We start from the raw sequence: 25,666 nt of genomic DNA, 5'->3' as shown, positions 1-25,666 counted from the left end.
TGTCTTATAAATTTGGGCAGTGTAGCGAAAGTGAGAAACAACGCCCTCTCTCTCTGTCTCTAATAACACACTAGCCGTGTTCTGCCATACACGTCATACCCCAAACAAAATTTACCATACGGTATTTTCCGCCAAAAGATAGCCTTACATTTATTTTACTAGGCTAACAGGATTATTATATGATTCGTCACTGTCGTCCAAAGAAAAAAATCTGAAGGTTTTTTTTATAAGACTTAAGATAATATGTTTTGTGGTTTTACAGCAGTAATACAATATTTACTGCATATAATAGGCGTATCTATTAGGCTAATAATATTAAGAATATTCGGTGATGGCCTAGAACAAGGGAGAAAACATCAGACAAATTTGATATACAACAACATACATTTTAAAAACATACACAGCTCATTTAACTAATTTGTCACCCTTGATAGGCTAAATATGATCCAAAAATCCAACATTTAAAGAATTATTAAATCTGAGCTAGTGTAGCTGGTTCACTAGCACTCCTGCTTCATAAGGTGGTGACCAGCAATCAGCGTCCATTCCCAGGCAAAACAATAAATAACTTAGGCTGCTGACCAGCAATGCTGGATTTTTCAGAGAGGTTTATTAAATTGAGATCCAAAAAATAGGCTTCAATCAGTCTATTTGTGGCCTACACTCCTGCATACATTGTACAACCTTGATAAAAGGTGCAATATGTAAGAATTTTGCAGTAAAATACCTAAAAAGCACTAGGCCAGTGTTAGATTTTGTTCACTTGAATACTAACAATATCCCAAATATTTCCAACTATTTGTAAATCTTGAGAAAATTGCAATTTTAACCAAGGCTCCGGGAAGTGTGAGGAGTCGCCTGTCAGTTGAGTCATACCCACGTTATCCTCGGTTTCCGGTTTTATTTTGTAGAAATCATGGAAACACCAAAGACGCTTTAATATATTACATGTTTAGATAGACAAGGGATTAACTGTTTTGATATATTTATAGACAGAAAACTAATTATTGTTATATAGCTCAACACGTTTAATCTAAAAAACACTATTTTGTGAAAATATATACATAGCATAATCAGATGCAGCTTTATTTTTAGTAACAGTAATACAGCATTTTCTCCATCATACAATACGTTTTAAAATTAATTCCATGCCATTTATCAACACAAACCATCCAGCATTTAATATGATATTCTAAAATCGATCTAGCTTACTACAGTGTGCAACAAGTGTCTCACAGCCGCCACCGAGTGAACGCACATAGTAACATTATAACATCATTTTCAACACACTCAAATATAAACAGAGCTGCGTTACCTCATACTCATGACCGGAAAAGCAGCATCGGTGCCGGCAACTGTGGCATAATAAAAGTTCCACTGCTCGCGGCATGTGTTGCGCAATCGCTCCAGCGGCCTCTTTCAGCTCCCATGACACTCAACCCTGCTCTGCTTCACACTACAGTAACGTTAATAATCGCATCCATGAACATGATTTCTGCCCGAGTCCTATCCCAATTATTTTCCCCCGGCTGTAAGGTGAAGACCACATGTCTCAAGATTCCGCGCTCAAACTTGGCGTCATCAAGCTACGCCTTTGTTTTGAATAGGCCTCTAGCGACCTCTGGTGGACAGAAAAATTTACATATTGCACCTATAAGTATAGCAATGTCTCTGTAGTAGGCTATTGCTTGGCATTTTATGGAAATCATCATCCCTGCTCAGTTCAGCCTCCAGTGGTTGAAGTAAAGCGTATGTGCATACAGCCTCTAATCGAATGTTCAACCTCTTTTAGAGTCCAATTATCAACCTCCTGCTCCTCTCTGTGTGGATTGACCGGTTCTTGTCTACAAATGTGTTCAATCTTTCCAGCAACAAGTGTTATGTATGCTGACCATTAAGTTTTTTTTTTTTTTCTTCTAAAATGTGAGTCTAACTCAATGTGGTCTATACTTTCAGCTCGCTGCGCATGAGCAGCATCATACACCTCTTCAAAAAAAAAAAAAAACATTCGTATCCATGTACCGCATTGTTGTCTGGGACAAAACAGAGAATTAGTTCCCCGGTTGGCTAACAAACAGGAAAACTAACAATAACTGGGAACTAAATCAAAACACAGGAAACACAGAGAAAACTAAAACAAAACAGACCTTAACAATATATATATATATATATATATATATATATATATATATATATATATATATATATATATATATATATGTTACAATTCTCCTCCCCCCGGGAAGGTGCGTCCTTACGCCGTAACAGTCCAACTGAGGAGGGAGGGTGGGGGCTCTGGAGGAGGACGTGCAGCATGCGAAAAGCAGGAACTGAGAGGCGCAGGCAGTGGGAGAGACCAGGGTTCTGATGACGGTGGGAAGAGCCAGGAGCAGGAGGAGCAAGGTGGGGACCCAGACCACAGCCAGGATGATGGCCCACAGAGGACTCGAGGGAGGGAGGAGCCATGGTGGAGTCTTGGCTGACGACACCAGGTGGATGACTGCTGGAGACAAAGCCAATGAAGGTGGAGACCGAGGTACAGCTGAAGAGCTGATGAGCCCATGCAACATTGATGGCTCTGGAGACCGATGTGGAGCCACAGTGATGATCATCCGAGGTAGAGTCAGGGTGTTAGAGGACTGAGGCTGAACCGGTGTGACTGAGGACCAAAGAGGAGCCAGAAGGAAGACAGCCAAAGGGGGTGGAGGGACAAAGTGCTGCTGAAGGCCTGTAAGTCTGTGGCACAAGCAGAGCGACGGCTGACCAAGGCGGAGCCAGAGGGACTGGAGAGCCATAAGGACGATGGTCCCAGGTGGAACCAAGGTAGGGAGGAGCCAAGGTGGAGCCGACAGGTTGACAAGCCGAGATGGAGCAATGGACTCAATGTCTGGAGGCAGAGCCAGGGGATCCTCTTTCCAAGAAGGAGGTGCATCCATACAGCATAGTGGAGTTAATAATGGAGGAACTGAGGAGCTGAAGGGAACCAGCGGAAGCAGGGTCAAAGGACTGGCTGACTTTGAAGAGGAGGCGGGAGAGGAAGGCTGGGTAGTAACTCTGGAGACACAGGAGGAGAGTTAGAGTTTGGCGGGACCAGCAGAGACACAGGAGACTTATGGCACTTTTCCACTGTGTGGAACGACTCGGCTTGGCTCGGTTCGGCACGGCTCGGCTCGCTTACTTTCGAATTGCTTTTCCACTGCAGTTTAGTAGTGCTTCAAAGTGGGTGGGATTGTAGACTGATCGTTATAGTTGCGCCGCCTTTACTGCCGTGGATCGCTCCTTGGCTACCAACGAGTCTGCACCTTATCTACTGATCACGATACAGCCATTTCTTTTTTCAAGTTCGTGCGACGGTCGTTTAAAACAAGTCGTGCAAACAAATGATACTGGCTGTTACTGACTATTTAAATCTAGTGGGTTTGGTGTCTCGTGTTTCAAATCCAATGATGCTGGTAGTGACAAATCTCTCTGACCAATCAGTGATCTGCAGTGTACACATGTCACATTTAGTATTGGTTCAGCACGCTTGGAACCTCAACCGAGATGGTACTATTTAAGCGAGCCACACCGTTACGTACCGTGCCATCTCATGCAGTGCAAAAGCACCAAAAAAACTGATCCGTACCAAGCCGTACTGAACCGTACCATGCAGTGGAAAAGCGCCATTAGACCTGGGTGGGACCAGCGGGGATGGGAGAACCAGGGAAACATCCTCTTCCATTTCCACAAACATTGCAGAGGCCATCTGCAGTTCACTCTCAGCTGTGGGAGTATGGGCGTGGCTTTCCCACTTGTACTCCACGAGCAGTCCCACAGCAATGCACACTGTTGCTGGCTCAGGCACCTGGGGCCTGTACCATGATTGTAATTGAACAAGCTCAAGTTTATGGGATTAGTTTCGAGTTGACAAAACCAAACCAAACCAATCCAATTCGGCTTTGTTGGTACCATGATGCTGATCATCAACTTTCTCTGTCATCTCAGGCTTTGATCATGAGTTTGTGGAGCGCGTGTACATGAATGCATGACATCAGTGGCAAGCAGCCAATCACATGCCTTGCAACAGAGTGAAACTGTGATTCACTTCTTGTGAGAGAGTCAGCGCAATTCAGAACTCTTTTGCTGAAGGTTAAGAGATTGAAGAATGTGAAGAATTTAAACGCATTTACACTAACGAAAATACTTGTCCATGAAAGAGGACAAATAAAAGAAATTATCTTGCTCTATCAGTGCAAGTAAAACTTGTGAAGTTAATTTATATAGTGGATAATATATAGCGATAGAGACTCAAACATGTAAGGTAACGTAGTCATTTTTAAAGAGTTATCTATTTATTCCAGCTTATTGAGCTTATTTAAATTACATATGATCTGTATATATTTTCATTTAAACTAAATGCTTTATAATAACTGTTAAACTAAAATTGCTTGTGTGTAATGGATTAATAATATAGCTAGATCATATAATATTTATAAAAATCATATTCTAATTATCATCAAAGCCAGATAATTTTATCGTTAAATATTTGTTTTTACTATATAGCGACCTTTAATTTGGAGGAAGAGAAACTGGGGGAGTGATTTTATTGCATTGGATATGTGAGTGTCACTTTGCTCACATCTGATTGGTCCAATTTTGGTTTGAGATCTCACACTCCATGGCTAACCTGCTCCTGGGCAGGTTTTGTTCTGGGTAAAAGTTACTATGGTGATGAACACAGCTTAAAGTCCAATCACTTTCATAGTACCTAAAACCCAGGATTGGGGCAAACTAATCTGAAACTTACCTGGCTAGCCAACTAATCCTGCTTCATAGTACAGGCCCCAAGTCAGACTCTCTGTGGGGCTCAGGCTCCAGGGCGATGGTATGCTAAGTCCTCTTTATTGGCTCGTGCATTGCGGCAGGCTCAGGCTCACTGTCTGCTCTGGTGTTTACTCCATGCAGATGTGAAAGTGAAGTTAGTTTATATAGTATACCTAGAAATAGGTATACAGAGACTCGTAAGCTCACATGCGCTAATTTTTAAAGCTTTATCTACCGATTTCAGATCTTACATTACATATTATCTGTATATATTTATGTTCATTGTTAGTGAAAAATATGCTTGATATGAAATGTCATGTGTGCATGAAAAATCAAGACGACACCACTTGTGAACACAATATTTTTATTGTGCCTTTTTAGTTTCACTGAAGAAAATGAAGTTCATAGCAGGAATATAAGATATTGAGAATTAAAAGAAAAAGAAAGAAAATAAAAGCGAAGAGGCAAGTTTCCAATACTTGCTATAAACCAACAAAACTCTTTTAAAAGAATCACCTCCCTCTGTTAACCAATGCCACACCACACACACCCAACACCACTTGAAAAAGTAATAAAATGCCAGCATAATCATAAAAAAGATATTTATGCACTAGCAGTTGTCAACACTAAAGCACATTTTTGGGCACAACATTCTTTGCATGCTTTGTCACGATAAACTGAAAATGAAATAGTTCTTTCTGAAACCAATTAACATGGATCAATGCAGAGGACACTCCATAAACCGAGCTCCACGCTATTTGTTTGCCATATTCAGTGTGGCTACATTCTTTGGTCACTGGAACACAAAACATAATTCAAACACACATGAAACACACAGTCTTGACCACAGTCTACAACCTGCAATAAGAATGCAAGAAGACCAAAGGAAATACTAACTAAACATGAGCAGGGCTTCATATTTGTGCAGCATTTGGAACCCTGAGCATCAGTGAGCAAAAATCAGAGAAGCAATAAGTATAATTATAATAACAATAAAACAATCAAGGTCACCAACACTGATTATCCTCTTCATTAGAAACAAACAAGAAATAATTAACACATATTCCTGAGTTGACAATCTCAGAGTACATTACAGTAAAAAAAGATTTTTTAAAAAAGACAACTGGAGCAATTTGCACTTGTGAGTTGGTCTAAATGTAAACCAAAAATTCAAACTTTTTGAGTTTAAACAGTGCAGCTACATTTCAAATGATCACAACTCCCAAATTAAATACATTAAACCTAGAAAAATAAAACTAAAAATCACACACACACACACACACACACACACACACACACATCACATACACACTTAAATGGACAGTGTTATGGTAACAACGTCCATTTAATACATTTCAACACACCCTGAGGTAGATTTGTATAGATTCAAAACAAGTTAAGTATCTTGTTCTCACTTTAAATAAAGATTAAAAAAACAATACAATAAAAATATTGAAATGATAATGTAATATACAATAATGGCATGAACTAAGATACAATCAGAAAGAAACCTTTACATCCCTTGAACTGAAAACTTCAAGTTTTCAACAGGTTGTTCGAGGCAAGACCCATCCACCCAACCCTATATTAAACTACTCTAACACCTACTTCCATGCAATAAAATACTAAAACCGATAACTTGTGGAGATGTGCTGTTAGTTTTGAGGTTACTAACCCTTACCCGTGTTCAGCACATGCAGTGATTATTTTAAATGACCATTCCTGTCTTGTTTGAGATTGAACATTTTCCCAAATCAGTTTGCATAAGTTGAAACCAAACTGGTTTGTGCTTTGCTGCAAGCATTATTAAAGGGATAGTTCACTCAAAAATGAAAATTTGATGTTTATTTGCTTACCCACAGGGCATCCAAGATGTAGGTGACTTTGTTTTCCTCAGTAGAACACAAATGATGATTTTTAACTCCAACCGTTGCGGTCTGTCATTAAACCCTGCGGCTCATGACGACACATTGATGTCCTAAGACACAAAACGATTGGTTTGTGCAAGAAACTGAACAACATTTATATCATTTTTCAGACCTCACACACCGGATACTCAAGGCAGTTGGACATAGTGGTGTATTAGAGGTAAAAAACAATATAAATACTGTTCGGTTTCTCACATAAACCGATCGTTTCGTGTCTTAGGACATCAATGTGTCGTCATGAGCCGCAGGGTTTAATTTGGATTTGTCTGCACATGTTTTTTTTTTAATCTTATAGACGAAGTTCCCATTGCCATGCATTATATGACTGACAGACCGCAACGGCTGGAGTTAAAAAATCATCATTTGTGTTTTAATGAAGAAACAAAGTCACCTACATCTTAGATGCTCTAGGGTTAAGCAGATAAACATAAAATTTCATTTTTGAGTGAACTATCCCTTTAAAGTAATAGTAGTACTATTACAAGTGTTTAGTTTTTTTTTTTTTCCCCCCCACTGAGTTTTTGAAAGTTTGTGGACTGTCAAATATACAAAAAGGCTAAAAGAATACACAATTCATAATGCTTTCATTTGGCAAAGACTAGATGCTTTCCTCAAACACAGTGAAGCTTGATAGCTCAGTTGCTCCCTGTCAAAAAGAGAACAAACATAAACTTCATGCAGTCATGGGGATAAATCATAAGTTTATCATAAAAAGTGTTTTTTTGTTGTTGTTGTTGTTGTTTGTTTTGTTTTTAAGAAAGGCCATACATAAAACAGCACATTTTAAACACTGTGAATACTTATCAATCAACTCATTAATACAGTTAAAAAACATTATTAGACTATGAAATAACTAGAAAAAAATAGTAGCTTTTGCTGTGACTGAGAGCAAACTGAGTCCATCGCAACATCACAGAGTTTGAGGTCAGTTTGTGTTGCTACAAATAAATAACAGTCGTTTAAAAAAAAAAGTTTACAATTGATATTTACAATAAAATGAGATCAAGTCAGGATCTCTTCTTGGAATAAGCTTTGACAAACCTGGCACATCTTTTGAGTCTCATTTAACGCTTAGAAAGAAAAAGATTATCATTAAAAAAAATGTGCTATTGTCTTGGCTCTTGTTTTCAAATGTCTTCAGGACATTTCCTATAATTTCCCAGATTTTTAGATGAGAGCGAGCCAGTTACACAGCATTAATAATCTAAGAAAGTCACAGTGTCTTTCGCATAGTAACCAACTAGTGACAGTGCAGTCAAAATATTTCCACTGGTGATACAAAGAGACTGATGTATAATCTGCACGAATACAAACTTTTAACATTCATTTGGCCTGTGGATTAGAACAATCAAAGCGTCTCAGACAAGAAAAGAATTATGATTTCTATGATTGCTAATTTTGTTATCAGAAAGCAAGAGATCATTTGTACCTAAGCACAAAGACAGATATGCATTTCACCAGTGTAATATCCAGGCTTTTTGCAATTTGTCAATATGATGCATTTTGATTGTTTCGGTACAAATCTAAGACACTTTGCTAGCTAAGGCAGAAAATAAAAATATTTCTCTCACACTTGCTTCACACTTTTAGGGCAGATCTCACAAAACTTGTCAAGTAGTTCTGTACTACATACAACATTTTACCCTATAATCAAAAGAAAAAATGGGATTATTGATTAAGAAATATATAATTTATTTATTTTTTTTGCAATGCGACAACTGATTTAAAAAAAAATGCATTACTTTAAAATATGAATATATCGCAACATATACATATGGATTAACTTTGGATAATATTTAGAATATGGGAAGTAAACATGATTAATTGTCACGAAAAAAAAAAAAAAAAAAAAACTTAAATGTTTCTAAAATTCAAAATAAGCTTCTGACTTGGACATGTTTTTGTGAGATTTGCCCTCTGAATACATGCATTGTGAAATATCTGGAATCTCCCAAATCAGTTCTGTGAATAGACAGAAAGTCCTATAACAAAGCTGAGTTACAGATATTTTTACGAACATGATGGCTAACAATAAAGATGGATAGGATAGTGATCGTATTTTCTTAGTATAACTTTCTATATTAATTTAATCTGGTTTTTAATTTCCTGACTAAAGTACAAAAGTAAGAGGGAACATTCATTTCTGCTGTTTGCAAAAGAAAAACCTGAGTTAGTTCCAAAAGCAGCTTTCCACTGACATTTTTTGATTGGTGCTTGTGTTTCCCTGACAATATCTCCAAACTAATCGGAGCTCTCTGGAGGTAAGGGGGTGTGACTCATGTCCTCTTCTTCTCCTGTTGAGGTTGTTGATTTTCCCTGAGATCCTGGTGACAACTGCTGTGCTTTGATTGGACAGTTGGCCACCATGTGCGAGATGCTTTGGCAAAAATGGCACTTTTTTGGCTGAGGTGGCAGTTGGCATTCTTTGGCATGATGATTTGGCCCTCCACAGTTGAAGCATCTGTAAATGGTGCAGGAAAACAAAGGTGTTATTTGCAAGAAAGGCCACTAGGGGGAGGTCAAACGTTTGAAATCAAGGGCCACTGTGGATGAATTATCATTCCTGGGTTGGAAAAGAAAAATGAGAGCCAATTAGCCAATTTAACATGTGAAGTGTTTATGTTTATGAGGCAGACATTGTGTTGCTTAACCAAATGGAACTACAATATGACTAGTATGCACAGCTTTCTTAAAACATAAAAAAAAAAAAAAAAAAAAAAGTTTGAGATGCTAGTATGTGAGATGTTTTACATGGCATTATTATCCTGTATTTATTTAGATAATGATTTAAAAGGAGAATGATAATATTTTGTGTACATCTACAGCACCAGAGAATCCAAGACAAATGTATTAACCCTTATAATGTTCAGCAGAAATGACAAACAAACAAACAAACAAAAAAGAGCAGGGTGAACAGTGACATTGAATGAGGACTGAAACAACTGAGCTCCAAAAAGAATTATGATGTATTTAATTAATTAATTAATTAATTAATTAATTAATTAATTAATTATTCATATGGACAATAATAAATAAATAAATAACTTTAGTATAACTTATTCATGATTTACATATGTATATAAAAAAAATTATTTAGTATGATAGGTTATTCATGACTTATTTACAAGTGACTTAATGAACTAATAAACAAATAAACAAACGTTTACAATGATAACTTGTTCATGACTCATAAACAAACAACCAAATACGTTTAGTATGATAACTTATTCATCATGACTTAATTGAGTCATTTAATAAAATAAATAAATTAATAAATTGAGTATTATATGGTTTACCTAAAAATATATAAAAATAAATTTTAGTATGATAGCTTACTCGTGAGTCATGACTTATTTACAAGTCATGATAAGTGACTTAATGAATGAATAAATTAATAAACAAACACAAACAAATAAATAAATGTTTACAACTTATTTACGATTCACATAAATAAATAAATAGAGTTTAGTATGATAACTTATGACTTATTTACTATTCAAATAAATAAATAAATAAATAAATAATGTGAATATGAGTTTAGTATGATAACATAAGTTAACAATAAGTTATGATTAAGTTATCATAGTAAACTCATATTTATTTATTTATTTATTTGAATGTAAATATGTATTGTATGTATATGTATATGTATATGAGTTTAGCATGGTAACTTATTCACAACTTAAGAAATAAATAAATAAAATATGAGTTTAGTATGATAACTTATTCACAACTTATTTACAATTCAGATTTAGTACAATACTTCAGTGTCACTTTAAAAAAAACAAAAAAAAAAAATATTTTTTTGCCTGGCTATTCATTTAAATGAAAACTTCCTGTGCATTTAAGCCCATGAGCTCTCTACTACATTGTCTCCCTGCAGCAGAACTGAGGGGGGAGTTATTGATCGGCCAGAGGAAGGAGGTGTGCTTTCGAGGAGGTGGGGCATCTCTTTGGCCCTTTGTTTCAATATGCAGCATGACCTTTGCACTTTGATCCCTGCTCTTTCCTGCCCACCCCCACCCAGTTCACATACATCACACCTCAGGGTTGCTATGGCAGCATTCACCTCTGACCTTTCTCAGGCACCTACATCTGTTATTAATTAAATGAACAGGATCTGATCCTCCATCAAGAGGTACAGACAGAGAGAAAGATGGAGTAGCAATGATAAGCAGCAGGAGAAAGTACATTTTACTAAATGGAAAATTGTCATGTTGAACACGTTGCGTTTGCTGATTATGGCAGCTGCTCTCGCAGACATTACAGGACTGTCACTAGTGCAACAAAACACTGCTGTGTATCTGTGCTTATGACACAGTCACTTGTGCACAATTGCCAAAACTGCAATCGCTTTGATCTGTTCAAATGCACACTCAACCAACCACTATGATTAGATACAGCTGAGGATTGTGGGAGGTGCTTATCAATAACCTGCAGTTCTACTGTGGGGGGTGGGTGACTGTGTGCCTAATTTCTGAGCTATGAGATTTTAAACAACCTATTGATTCAGCAGGTCAAGTCACCAATGCACAGGGTGGGGGAAGGAAATGCTCTTCGAGATACTGTGTCAAAGCAATTCAAAAGCAACATCCTGAACATTTATACCCAAAAATATCAGTAGCTAGTAAGAGTGAGGGTAGTAACCTCAAAGAAAGCAAAACCAACATCCTAACAGGTGAATCAGTGAATCTCACCTGTCAAGAACCTGATCAGAACATATTTTACCCTATTTGATTTTTTTTTAAAGCGAGGGTAATGTACTTAAAGTGTTAGTTCTCCCAAAAATGAAAATTCTGTCATTAAATACTCACCTTCATGTCGTTTCACACCCGTAAGACCTTCATTCATCTTCAGAACACAAATTAAGATATTGTTGATGAAATCCAAGAGGTATATTTTCATCCATAGACAGCAATTTAACCAACACTTTCAAGGTCCAGAAAGGTACTAAAGACATTGTTAAAGGGGACATCGGATGCCAATTTTCCACAAGTTAGTATGATTCTTTAGGATCTTCATGAAAATCTATAACATACTTTGATTACAATTTCTGAATGGTTGTATAAAAAAAACACCCTTTTTACCTTGTCAAAAACAGCTCTGTTCACAGCAAGCCATTTCAGTGCATGTCCCTTTAAATCATAATGAGCTACTGTTCACCCCACCCCTATCCTCCATGGGTGGGCTGTAAACATTATTTGGCACTGAACTCACAATTCTTATTTATGCAGTTATAAATGCTCAAAAACAATTAAAATACATTTGAAAATTACTTGTTAGTAATTAACTAACACCTTTATAAACCTTATGTTAGTGTTACCATGTTATCTTTACATAAAATGTACACAGTTTGTAATAAGACAAATCACCTTAATGCATTGTTCATTATAAACATGAAGTTATGAATTACAGTGAGAAGGTTCTAAATAGAAATGACGACATGTTTGTTCGCCTATATTATTTTGATAATGAACAATTGGTGCTTTGTGTGTGCGCGAGGCGCCGGCGCGATCAAACAGCAGTCTTAGCAAGGGGCTTGCCTCATCGTCATGGCAAAGGTTCGTGTCCAGGTTCGGATTATGTCAGAGTTTCTTGTTGTTTGTTGGAAAATCATACCACATTGCTCAGACGTTCCCCGACCCAACAAACAAACGACCGATTAAACATGTTCAGTCGGGTGAAAACAAACTCACAGGTGTATCACACTAGCTGCGTCTCATTTCAGTGGCTGCATCTTGTCCACATTCTTGTCTACACCTGCGTGGCATCGAAACAATGGAGGACTATTTACAGCTCTCTTTCAGGGCGGGTCTATGCTAAAACGGCAGTGTCTGTCAACAGTCGTGGGAGGGGCCTGTGCAAATTTACGTCACTTTGCCAAGAATCTGTGAATGGCTTGATCTGACAAAGTGCTTATGATTTGTGGGGATTTAAAAAAAAAAAAAAAAAAAAAAAAAAAAAAAAAAAAAAAAATCACTGGGTGGATTTTTATCATTATAGGGTGGTTGTGTAGACAACACTGCCAATACACATTTATGTCCAAACACCATGTAAAAGTGAATTTTGCATCCGACGTCCCCTTTAAAATAGTCCATGTGACCACAGTGGTTCAATCTTAAATTTGTGACAAGAATATTTTTGGCGTGCAAAAAACAAAACAAAAATAACATCTTTATTTAACAATATCTTCTCTTCGGTGTCATTCTCATACATTGTTTACGTCCATCGCTTCCAGGTTCTATGTCAGAATGCCGACACGTTATTGGCCAGCTTCTGCGTCATCATCACACGCATACGTTGTGCTATGCACGCATTCGGACGTAAACACGGAAGCCTTCAATGTGCTTACTGCGGCAACTACGTAAGGATAATGACAGGGAAGAGAAAAGATTATTGAATGAAGTCGCTATTTTTATTTTGAATTTGTGCACAAAAAGTATTCTTGTCACTTCATAAAATTAAGGATGAACCACTGCAGTTACGTCGACTGTTTTAACGATGTCTTTAGTACCTTTCTGGACCATGAAAGTGTCGGATAAATTGCTGTCTATGGACGAGTTATATACCTCTCAGATTTCTACAAAAATATCTTAATTTGTACTCTGAAGATGAATGAAGGTCTTACAGGTGTGGAACGACATGAGGGTGAGTAATTAATGACAGAATTTTCATTTTTGGGTGAACTAACCCTTACTAATTATATCATATTTGAGAATAGCATTGACCATATTGCCTACTGTAAGAGGAGGATGGGTAAAAGCATGAATGTAAATAAAAGTCAATTATCAGATTGATGAAATCTGTATAACTTCATAAAACATTCATCATATAGTGTAAGTGAAAATGTAGTACAGAATAGCACTCACCGATCTCCTTTTGAACGGCGCTTTTGGGCACCCTTGGGTTTTTTCTCGCTGCCTACGCATGGTGCCCCACCTGGACCCGTCACCCATAAGGACTCCAGACCCTTAGAGGATCTTTTGAAGGTGAACTCCACAGCTTCTCCTTCCTTCAGACTGCGGAAGCCCTCCATATGAAGCTTGCTCTGCAGAGATATGGTAGAAACACTGCTGTAGATGCTTGCTCATATACATTATGATGCTAACTTGATCTTTTTTTTCCTTTTAAACAAATGCTTAATAAATAAATAAATATTTAACATTTATTGAAAATTTAAATACTTATATTTTAAAAGGGTTGTTAATCATGTGTGTAACAGCATAAATGAGTGCCCTCTGAAACTTAAAGTCAGCAATTACTCAATTGCTTAAAGACATATTAGGGTTCTTTAGAGATATAATGTTCCAGCAAGTCTGCTTGATCAATTACCAAAGAAGCATGTCAAAATTTAAGAAAATAAGATTCTTATCAAAGTGATAAAATGTTATTGCAAAAATGAATATACCCTCCTGAAAGTTACTAAATAAAACTTTTAAGGCGATTATTTTATCTGCATGTATGTATGTTGAACCAAAATATTTAAAGAGTAGTAATTTCTTGACAATTAAAAGTGTTATATAGCCCACTGAATCATTCTCAGACTTAATGCTGACAACAATGGAACCACTTGGGAGAGGACTTATTTCTTAGCACAAAAGAGGTCAGTGGCACACGAGGATTACCAAATCATTGTTTTAAGTGTGAAAATATAGCAAAAGTAACAAGTTCAAAAACAATGGACTTGTGATAAGGCCCCTGAAATAATCAGGCCTTCATTTTAAGCTTTCATTTAGTGATGAGGGATTTTTTGCTAGACAAAGAGCAGGAGTAACACCAAACAAGTGTCTGAGAGCCAGCAAAAGCTATGAAAAGTGTGACCGTTTCTCTCACAGAGTAAGATGCAGCTTGCAGAAATGACATGCGTGGTTGTTGTTCTCACTGGAACTACCTACTGTAGCCAAAGCACAAAGTCAGTTAGCCTTTTCCAAGGCCCATATTTACAAAATATAGACTTCTGGGAATCCATACTCTGGTCTCATGAGACCAAGTCAATCATTTTGGATCTAACAGCATCCAAAATGTTATGGTATTGCTAGAGGAGGAGTACAGTGAGAAGTGCCTGGTTCCCACAGTGAAGTTCAGTGGTAGGGATTCCCTTATATAGGGATGTATGAGTGAGGGACATGTGCTTTATCAATGCTGTCATGAATTCACACACCACTGTGTGATGCAATACAAAAACTTGAAACAGAAGATGCTACCATCTCCTAATTCCCTGCATTGTTGGGCATTTTTTCCAACATGACAATGATGATATGCAATCTCCCAAGGTGAAAAACCTTCTGTGGACATGTATATTTATCAAGTATATGTTTAATACATTTGAGTTTTGCCTTCTTTCCATGAATTGTATTAGTGATCATTAAGAAAATACATATTTGTTCAGAGGGGGTGTACTCATTTACGCTGTGCACTGTATTTATAAACATACACACATATAATTTATTTACACGATATACACATTTTTATAATTACCATCCCGTTCCTCTTGCCAAAAAAATAATAATAATAATAAAAATTTAATACAAAATAAAATATATTCATGCAAATATGCAGCTGTTAAAGATCATTTTTATGCTATGTAATAAATCATTTATTATGAACTCTCAGGGTGATATACTATATAGCAAATCTCAACTGCTTGATTGCTTGCATCTTGTAAACGATCACCCAGCTCTAATCTGCTAAATGCAGTATATTACTTTGTTGTTGCATTTGAGTGCCATCCAGTTCCGAGCAATAAAAAAAGATTATTTAGCATTTATTAATTTAATTTTGTGTTAAAACTTTAAGAAGTACATTCAAATAATAAATTGAAAGATAAACACGATAATTACTTCTGATTTGTCACATTGTAGCTTAATGCAGTGGGATACATTATCTACTAGAGCATTCTTCTCTGTTGTATACTGCACATTTTAGCAAAATTCCCATTTTGTGCATGCCATCTCCACAAAATAACTTTAATTAAGCACCACACTGAATCGTCAATACATTTCAGCATTAACCTTTCTCTCAGAGCTGCGCAATTCTGTAAGAACCAGTAAAAACACCACCTCCCTGCCCCCAACAATGTTGCTACATCCCCTTCACTCTGCCACCATCACAACCACCTCTTCACATAACACTCAAATCAAAACAGCTTCCTCATCTGGTCTCTCTACCAATTAACTGAAGATCTGTGTCCATCAATGGCTGTATCCAAAACTGAAGGCTCAAACCATCAGCCTACATGCAGAATATGTTAAGATATCATAGGCAGCAAAGGATGTATCGATTCTTTCAAAATTCAACAAGACAGTGGCATCTTAGCAGACTGGATGTTACTTAAACATCACATGTATGTACCTTTATTGTTTCTCAAGAAAAAGCAATGAAAATGCGGATTAAGACTGGGATGGGCAGATGAACTTCCCCAAAATAACGCCATCTGGTTAAATCTCACCCTGGCCATCAAGCAGTGGGTTTGCTGTGGGAAAAGGTGGGGGGAAGCTCACATTCCTGAGATACTTGCTCTACAGACGCATGGAAATGGGGCTTGAGAAAGGATCTACCTTTAAAAACAACCTTCTGCTTGTACTCTTAACAAACAACAACTTGGAGACCAAATATCAGACTAGTTGATATATGTGTGAGAGCATAGTATGAAGTTGACTCCAGCCATGGTGTAGAGAATAAATGGTCACACTTTATATTAGGTGTCTTTTACTACTATGTACTTAGATCAAAAAATAAGTACAGTGTACATATTGTGTTCATGTGGTATTGCAAATAACTTTTGATGCTGAGGTGGGATACAGGTACGTTTAGGGACAGGTTTGGTGGTATGGATAGGTTTAAGGGTGGGTTAAGAGGTAGGGGAAGGCTCAACAGTGTAATTATAGATGTAAATACAGAAATTAATTACAGATGTAATTAAATACAGGTTTTTTTTTTAATATAAGTACAATGTAAAAACATGTATTTAAGAATATTGTATATCAAATGATTAATTTAAATGTTAGTACATAGTAGTTAAAGACAAAAAAGTACCAAATAATTTACTTTGTTGGTGCCTTTGTAGTAAAATTGCTTATCTTCTCACGAGGACATGCTTTAGAAGAATGCTTTTAGTCTTTTACACATTAAACTCTTAATGGTCTGTAATAAATTCCACACATTCTTTCTAAGAGCAAAACACCAGGCTGCTCTTCTTGTTTATTTTACGTTTAATTTGGAAACGTTTTATTTTGTTAGTTGTTGCATAGCAGCAGTTCGGAAATGAAATGTCCGGTGAGTGGCGCTAAAAGATTAATGCTCTATCGCATTTAAAAATAAGGTACCACCTACACTAAACCCAACCTAAACCTAACCAATAGTGTTAAAGGAGTGGTTCAATGCGATTTCACTTTTGTAACTTTAGTTAGTGTGTAATGTTGCTGCTTGAGCATAAACAGTATCTGCAAAGTTACAGCGCTGAAAGTTCAATGCAAATGGAGATATTGTCTTTTAACGTTATGGCAGTTACAAAAACGACCAGTTTGGACTACAACTAGCTTCTTCCCGGGTTGGTGACATCATAAACCCTGCAAAGCACGCCCCCGGGAACACGCAACAAAGTGGGCGAGCCCATGTGGCGCAGCATAATGAAAGTGGAAGAGTTGTGTACACCGAACGCGAGCGGTGCGACGTGACGCGTCAAAAGATAATAGAACCCATTATAATCTGTGATATTTTCTACACTGGATGCGGCGCTGAAGACAGCTTCCAGAATCTACACGAGTTCAATGCTGGATGGCTATTACTGAATGCACAAAGGCTATTATTGAAAGAAGCAGTTCACACTTTAAAAGCTGCCGTTTATCGCCCCAAACTGTAAGTAGGTTTTATTGTTTGTACATGTCTTTTAAACGTATAGTTCTGTTGCTATTTTTGGATGCATCAAGGACATATACAAAGAGCAACTTGTTTTTGCTTCGCTAGCCAGTTAGCTGTATTATAGTGCATACTTCTCCAACAAACGTCTATGTTCGTAGACAAACAGTTGTTCATGCTGTAAATTAAACGCTACCTTTACAAAAATGCTACTACTCAGTCATGTATTCGGCTACAGTAAAGCTTTATTCAGGATAAAACTGTATATTGAAAGCTAACAAACAGCAGTGACAGCATATCTAAACACTTTGACACAAATACTAAATGAAATACCATTCATAAACGTCCTTTAAAAGCAGCGATTGCTGTTCATCTGGGTCTGATTCGGGCTCAATTTGATACAGCAATATAATCAAATTGAGCATACAATATAACCAAACCGCACGTAACCGGTAACAAATAGTAAGGGGCATGGCGTTTCCGGACGCTTCAGCGAATCACGATGGCTCTGGATACACTGAGCCAGCTAACCAATCTGAGCACATTGCGTATTTCGGAGGGAGTGGCTTTATAGAAGCAGGAAGTCAAACGAGCCGTTCGAATGACAATAGAAACAGAGGTGTAGAATAAAGGTAAAATATATGAAAAATACAGCGTTTTCAAAAAAACGAAGCATTAAGACATGTTAAACTGTGCCCCAAAAACACAAATCAAGCCTAGAAAAAAAACCATTGAACCACCCCTTTAACAAAAGCAAACAAGTGAATAAAAACACATTTGATGAAGTAACCATGCTGGATTCTACAAGTCTTTGAGCTCTTTTATCGTGTCACGACTTGAGTCTCATGGGACTGGTGAGCTACTGAGCAAGTTTACAATGTCAGAAAAGCTGTACATTGGAGACTGTTATGTGATTAGTCTACAAATCATAAGCGTTTTGAGATCACAACATAGTATTGTGCAAGGAACCAAGTGAAAATAAGTCTTTATTAATTGATAATCTGCCCCAGCAATTTGTGTGAAAAGGAATAAAAGTTTTTACTGTTTTTACAGTGACTAGTGTTGACTTTAACTGAAAACTGCAGTGAATAGTTTGTACCGGTGTGTTTTTGGATCTTTGCAAAAAAAAAATAGGAGGTAGAGGCACATCTTTCCAATGATCTTAGGTTGGGGGGGAGCTGGACTGTTTAACCTCTATAAACTGTAGTTTGTTAAAAGGCTGATCATATCAAAGTAGCAATTCCCAACACTGCTAGCTACACCAGGTAAGACGTCTGCAGTGCTCCACACTTTGGCTCTCACATGATGTCAGTCTTGACTCTGACACCCATCTCACAGAGGAGGGGGGGGGGGTCGCTGGGACAGGAATCAGGCCCAAGTGCCTCCCAACCCCCGCCATAGCTTCCTGAAGCCATCCACGGCTCCATCCTTTGACCTCTACCACTCACCCTCCTCTTTTACTACAGTTTTTTTTTTTATCAATGAATTCAGCTAACAACCCCCCTCCCCCAAAATACTCCCTCCCTTCCCCCCTTTTTCCAATCTTCTTGATCTCCACTCCCAACATTCTCTCTCAGCATGTCTTTCAACTATTTTTCACCATTAATTATGAAATCTCTCTCCACTGACCCCTCTTTTTGGTCATCCTCACACACAAACACCATTCATTCAGTGATTCGGAGATTTAAAGAAGGCAGGATTTCCATCTGTGGGTTTGACAATGACACCCATTGTCTTTTTAACCTGGCAGGTCCCGTGGCAGTCTCTCTACACTGAGTATTATCAATATATCCACAGAAAGAGACACAGGTAGGTTTGAGTGCTGATTTCCTCCAGATTATCAAAACCAAACCACCTAAGAATGTCCAGAAATCTTTCTCCAAACAACCAAGGTCAAATTCCCACTGCTTTGCTATAAATGTTGTTCCAAAGGGTTGGCCACAGTTAACTATTGAACAGATCTTAAAGGGACAGTGAAAATTCTGTCATTTACTCATGCTCATGTTGTTAAAAATATGTGTGACTTTTTTCTTCCATAGAAAACAGATATCCAATATTCTGGATCCACCTGACTTTCATTGTATAAATAAAACATTTAAAAGATTCTCAAAAGTATCACTTTTTTTCTGTGTTCTGCAGAAGAAAGGAAGTTTTACATTTAATGAATGAAATGAGGATAATTAAATTATGACATTATTTGGGAGAACTATTGAGTTCTTTAACTACACTTACTTTCTTTAAGTATATTTTAAGTATTGCTAAATGCATGCATTGATTTATCAGCCGGTTCATTGGCTGATATCTGGCAATTTTTTTAAATAAGCAACAAGTGATAACTATGCCCATTTGGCTGGTTTATAAACAAAACCTTGATGTGAGGTTTATAACCACAAAAAAAGTCTGATTTAACCATTATTTATGATCTACAAAAACAAAAGTATTTATTTGCTTATAATTAACGTAATTCTTTAAAATGTGCAAGGTAACATTTTATTCACAAGGTAACACATGAATTTTTTTTTTACATTCAAGTAAGCCGAATGTGAACCAATCAAGTGCTCAAAAATGATTTTTTTTGTGTGAGTTGATGTAACTGAAACAGCATGTTTTACATGTACAAATTATTTTTTGTGTTAACTGATTCATGTCGAACTGATGTACATGATTAAATCATGTAAATCTAACACACTTTTTTTTCAGTATGATGTCTTAAATGTTCCCTGCATTCAAATCACTTCATTATAAATTAACATAAATTAATGCATTTATAGTTATACTTTTGGGCTTTTTTTTTTTTTCCTAATAATTCACCCGAAAGTCGTACAGGTTTGGAATGACATGTGGGTGAGTAAATGATGACAATTTTTATTTTGTTGTTGAACTTTTACTGCAGTGAGGCATCAGTTCAGGGTGTTGATGAAGGGAACTATAACACACCCTGCTACTCTGATGTTCCCTTCTCAGTTTTACATCATAATGTGCAGTCAATCAGACTTACAGGTGATGTATGCTAAGCCCTAACACCCTCTGTTCAGCCTCCCAGACAGCCAATCTGGAGGTAACAGAAGACCAGAGAGACAGAGAGATCACTTGACACTATGTGTAGGGCTGCTTGCCCATAAGATGCTCTAATCTCTGGGTAATTTTACACAATGACCTCAAGTCATGAGGCAGCAGCTCATTTGGCTCGGGGTGATAGGTGATCCACTGTTTGCCGTCTTGATGGTTGTTCTGTGGCAATAGCTTGTTAAATTATTGCTGAGTGAGAAGGTAGCCTAAGTGTTCAGGGCTGGAGACAATAAACTCAACAGGATTTTTAATATAGCACTTTGTGTGAATCACTGTATAGCCAATCTGGGTTATTTTAGATTTAACATATTCATTGTGGTTTTATTTTTGGGCTGTTTGTCTATTTATAAGATGGTATGGAAGGAAAGTTGGAATTAGTGAGAAGACATGGAACAAGGACATGCTGCAGACCGGACTTGAACCTGTGTCCCTGTGAGCATGAGCGACAGCTCAGACATGAATGACAAGACATAGCATATTTTTGCCAATTTGATCAACAGGAATTCACCCTCAACTCTACCAGAGCTAAAACAATCACTTTAGTTTTGCCAAACATTTCAGCCCAATCTTTGGAAGGAATGTAAAAGCACAGGCCTGCATGTAAAATTAAATCCAAGGATATCTAAACTGAGTAAATAAAGAGGGTAGTGGGCCCACTAGTAAAGTTTGCACTTATTTTGTACTAAAATGCACTTATTTATATAATATGTTTATAAATTATATATCTGTATAGTGAAGATATTTTTAGCCATTTAAAAATAATGGCTTAATTTGGCATGCTATTAAAAAAAAAAAAAAAAAAAATCAGAAAGTGCAATCTGACCCCTTCAATTCTCATAAAAAAGACGTTACACATCACAGTCTAAACCTGTGCCACCAGATACCCTATCCAAATAAATTAAATATAGAAATTGTTCAAAATAAAAACTACAACATCTTTATATGTTAAAAAATAAAGGTCCCAATTAAGAAACTAAAGCTTTAAAGTCCTTTGTCAAATAAAAGATTCATTTTTTTCTAATAACTCTAATAACAATTGTCCACTACACAAAAAACAGACCAGAAACGAACAATCTAAAACGTAACAAATCACCATACAGCCAGCTGAACATCCCTATTAAGCGAAAAATTGTTGCTGATAAAAGAGGTTTCTTTGCTGAACGAATGAAGAACCTTTTTTTAAGAATGCAGGTTTTTAAAGCCTATCGAAAATTTAGGCGTTAATGTTCGTTCGTGTGCATTAACACCAAACACTAGTAAATTATAGCTTTATAAATGGTACAAGATAACTATTACTGAAAATATTTAGTTTATCATAGTAACCAGTGTTTATGTCGTTTAAACCATGAGAAAATAAAGCTATGAAATGACAAGGGACAGAGGAAGGCCTTATACAGGTCCGGTCCATTAAAAACGGCAGGATTCATTTGCTCTCACCTGATGGACGAACACATCCACGGGTGAGTCCAGACAGATGTCCTCCCGATGGGTCATGGACAGGAAGCCGAAGCCCATCCGCACGTTAAACCATTTGCAGACCCCAGTGCCACGGAACGAGCCCGAGTCTTCCTCGGAGCTCGCGGCTTCCTCCTCCTCTGTCTTCGCACAGCCCCCTTAATAAAAGCACAAAAACAAGTATAGGCCTATAACTTTACAAAAACAAATATCTCGCTATCGAAAGTGGACAAAAATATAAAACAGGCCTAAATAAATAAAATAAATCAGTGAGCTCTTACGTTGCTGTTTCGACATGTAGTGAATTCATCACGCTTGGTGTGAAAATGCCAGAATACACGTGCGTAACGCTATTGAATGAAATGCGTCTCGAAATGTATTTTCCTTGCGAATATATAACTACTTTCTATTTCAGTAGGCCTACTTATTTTACACCATTTAAAACCATGCTTTAAAACTAATATAAAATGTTTGTTTGTAAGGCAAATAAATAGCATATTTCCTTATGTTGTAATGAGGGTAGCCTATATCAATACTTCAACAGGTAACAAACAATTTTCTTAGTTTATTTCTTCACAGATTTTGTTAAAAGCATTGAAAGCGAAAACACAATAATTCATTCACTTTGCCTCAAGAAATATAGGCTATACATTTATTACAATCATTAATAGCTGGGAAATGCAAATTCCAAAATAGGGAATATTAGTCAGGCCATGAGAAACCTGAATAGGCCTATTTTTCCCCACTGTGTCATATTTAGCCGTATAAACTCGTCACACATCGACAAAGATTATCAAACGATATCCATAAAAAAAAAAAAAAAAAAAAAAAAAAAATCATCAAGCTCCCTTAAAGTAGGCAACTCTATTTCATCTTTAAATTATATACTATACAAAAAATGGAAAGTTCATTCAATGCGCGTTCTCGTGCACTCTCATTAGCTAATTAATCATATAAGCACAAATGTGCACCCGCTCACCTGTATAATATTGCTCATAAACCGAGCCCATTTCACCCATCTCGCCCATCAATTTCCAAATAAATCCCGCGTACTGAAAAAGCTTCAGACTTTCCTCCACATTTCAAAACTCCAGCTAAAACAAATAACACTACTTTACCGATGCCAGAAGAAACGAAAAAACAAAAGATTTGGGGTACATTTTAGCGGTAACGACGCGAAAATTCCAGGGCTTCTGGGAAGAGCCCTTTGTAAAGATCCCCAAATCTGAAAGACAATGCAGGAGATCCGTCCCACCCCCTCTTCTTTATTCCTCTCTCTCTTCACTGACCCCCCACTAGAAGATCACCCACGACCTCACCTTCAGCCATGTCTCCAGGATGTCTTCAACCTCTTCTTGGTTCACAACACGAAAAAAGATAATAAAACAGTGGTCAGTGTTTATTCCTGGGTGAATCATAGGACACGGGTCACTGTAGCATCTCCTCTTTTAGGCTACCTCCATCAGGTTTAGGTCAAGTCTACGTGATGCTCAACTTGAGCTGATGAATTGCACATTTCTGCAGCGAGGGTCCGAATTCGCCAATGGGCCAATCACAGATTGAGAACAAGTAAGCTTGGGGAATAGGAAGTGGCCTCCCCTCTTAAATCTATATGACCCTCAGCATGCTGACACACACCACATAGTGGATAGACATTGGGACAGCATAAAGCTTGACCAGCACTTATTTGTTGCATCTTAAGGCATTTATCATCACATCCATCTTAAAAAAAATATACGTGCTCTTCGAAAACATTAATAATATGGTGTTATTTTTATATATAGCAAACTATGTTATGATAATTATCACTACAAAACTACATAAGTAGGGTCTATTCTGTAAATTCTCCAAGAGGCCAGTTATTAAATGCAAGAATTAATGTGTGGAGGGAAATCTGAAGGCGGTTATTGGACTTTTATTCAGAAACGCCATAATCTGTTTTATTTCCAAAATTACATCAGGCGTTTGTGTGCAGCAAAAGCGGGTTCTTCTCAAATAACAAAGTGTATTTTTCTTTAAATACACTTTATAAAGTGCATTTCTTTTGATAAAAAAATAATTAAAAAAAAAATCAAAATGCATAGGTGCAATCTGTGCAAATTTTCATTTAAACATTTTTTGTATTAACATGCCAGAAATAAACTCATCAATGACTGTCTCTATAGCTAATGATGTTGACAGACTATGTTCAAAGATGACAGAAGTTCTAGTTTGAGCTTCATGAAGCGCACATGTCCGCAGTGTCTTATTGTTCTCACACCTCAAGCAGACCACAAAAGAGAACAATGAGACTCTGAGCCGTGTAAATGACATTTAATTGATCTCTGACGCCAGCGCATAATGAATGTGAATTGCATCAAGCGTTTTAAACAGCATTCACACACAGCAATTTACAATTACATGCATCTGCATAATTCCTTAAGCATTGAGGGAAATATATTTTATAAGATTAAAAGCTTTCTTTTTTCATAAAGCACAATTTATATCATCACAAATGACAAAATGCGTAAATTACAAATATATGCTCCATATACATTTTATTAAATTATATTGCATACAATATTAAGCATATATGGTCTGTTATAATATATATATATCTCATAAATTCCTCACCTGTGTGATTCAGATGCGGATTCGCCGGGGGCATCTTGACAGAAATACTTTTTAAAAAATCGTTATTTTCCCTCTGTTGCTTAATCAACTAATGTGGATTGGACTCCAGCCTTGCGAAAACCTAAAAGCCTCAGTCCAACTATCCCCCTCCTCGAAGGCATTTTATACTAGGCCGAGTGTGTGTGAATGAATGAAGAGCAGTGAGTCAGTCAGGGCTCCTGCTGTGGTTCGCTCTGATGACTGTATTTGGATTGTCAGGCGGCCCGTCACCCACAAACACAATTAAAGTCGCATCCACTTTCCAATTAAATATTCATGCAGGATTCTTGGATGCCGTTCATCAGCTTCCCAAAACGCACTCTCAACATGAGCACAGGTTGCTGACTCATGTCAAAGGAAACAGTGCCGCACCTGTTAGATGCGTTAGTCATGAAGCTTTACCCAATGAAACATTCCGAACAGAACCAGGACGCTCTTCATGTGATAATTGGCATATGCTTCTGTGGGTCACATGACGCACTCATTAAATGTCATTCAAACGTGCAGCTGGATCTCTGTACGAAATGTAATAGCCTTCTAGCAAACTGCTTACCGCGCATTATTAAAAGCAACAAAATATGGGTGAAAAAAGGATGCAGCATGCGTATCAAACAGCCACATGACCTTTTTAAGTCACATGTTTCAGTAAGTAAATGGTGTCTGGTTGTCTAATTTTTTCACGTATTCACTTTTTGTAAAAACTGCGTTAGATTTCCATTAAAAGGCACAATACGTAAGATTTTTGGAATAAAATATCCAAAAACCTCTAGAAGAGTGTTATATATTTTGTTGACTTGTGTGATTATCCCAGATGTTTCCAAGAATGTTTAAATCCAGGGAAATTTTAACCATGTTTGTGCGTCACCTATCAATGACATCATACCTGTGTTACCCTCGATTTC

General features: G+C 37.1%; 1 protein-coding gene across 3 annotated transcripts; it reads right to left on the bottom strand.

The window, feature by feature from the left end:
- Positions 1-7,215: 7,215 nt before the first annotated feature.
- Positions 7,216-25,283, bottom strand: lin28ab (lin-28 homolog Ab). Of its 3 annotated transcripts, none has more exons than XM_048202014.1 (4): positions 24,726-25,283; positions 22,095-22,270; positions 13,601-13,779; positions 7,216-9,192 (listed from the first exon to the last, which is right to left on the bottom strand). In XM_048202014.1, exons 1-4 carry the CDS (start codon positions 24,757-24,759, stop codon positions 8,973-8,975), a joined length of 609 nt encoding a protein of 202 aa, XP_048057971.1. In that variant the 5' UTR covers positions 24,760-25,283; the 3' UTR covers positions 7,216-8,972. The 3 variants fall into 3 exon arrangements, with proteins under 3 accessions (XP_048057971.1, XP_048057972.1, XP_048057970.1); XM_048202015.1 differs by lacking the exon at positions 24,726-25,283 and adding an exon at positions 23,432-23,826; XM_048202013.1 differs by lacking the exon at positions 24,726-25,283 and adding an exon at positions 23,092-23,366.
- Between the last annotated feature and the right edge of the window lie 383 nt (positions 25,284-25,666).

This window comes from Megalobrama amblycephala, linkage group LG9, assembly GCF_018812025.1.
Source record: "Megalobrama amblycephala isolate DHTTF-2021 linkage group LG9, ASM1881202v1, whole genome shotgun sequence".
Lineage (NCBI taxonomy): Eukaryota > Metazoa > Chordata > Actinopteri > Cypriniformes > Xenocyprididae > Megalobrama > Megalobrama amblycephala.
Note: the sequence above shows the minus strand (reverse complement) of the source record. Positions and strands in the feature narration are given on the sequence as shown.

Coding starts and splice junctions, on each gene's coding strand:
- lin28ab (XM_048202013.1), bottom strand. CDS start 23,140: ATGGGCGAGATGGGTGAAATGGGCTCGGTTTATGAGCAATATTATACA. Junction 22,271..23,091: donor TTATGAGCAATATTATACAG/GTGAGCGGGTGC, acceptor GCTTTTATTAAG/GGGGCTGTGCGAAGACAGAG. Junction 9,193..13,600: donor CGCCGTTCAAAAGGAGATCG/GTGAGTGCTATT, acceptor CACCATTTACAG/ATGCTTCAACTGTGGAGGGC.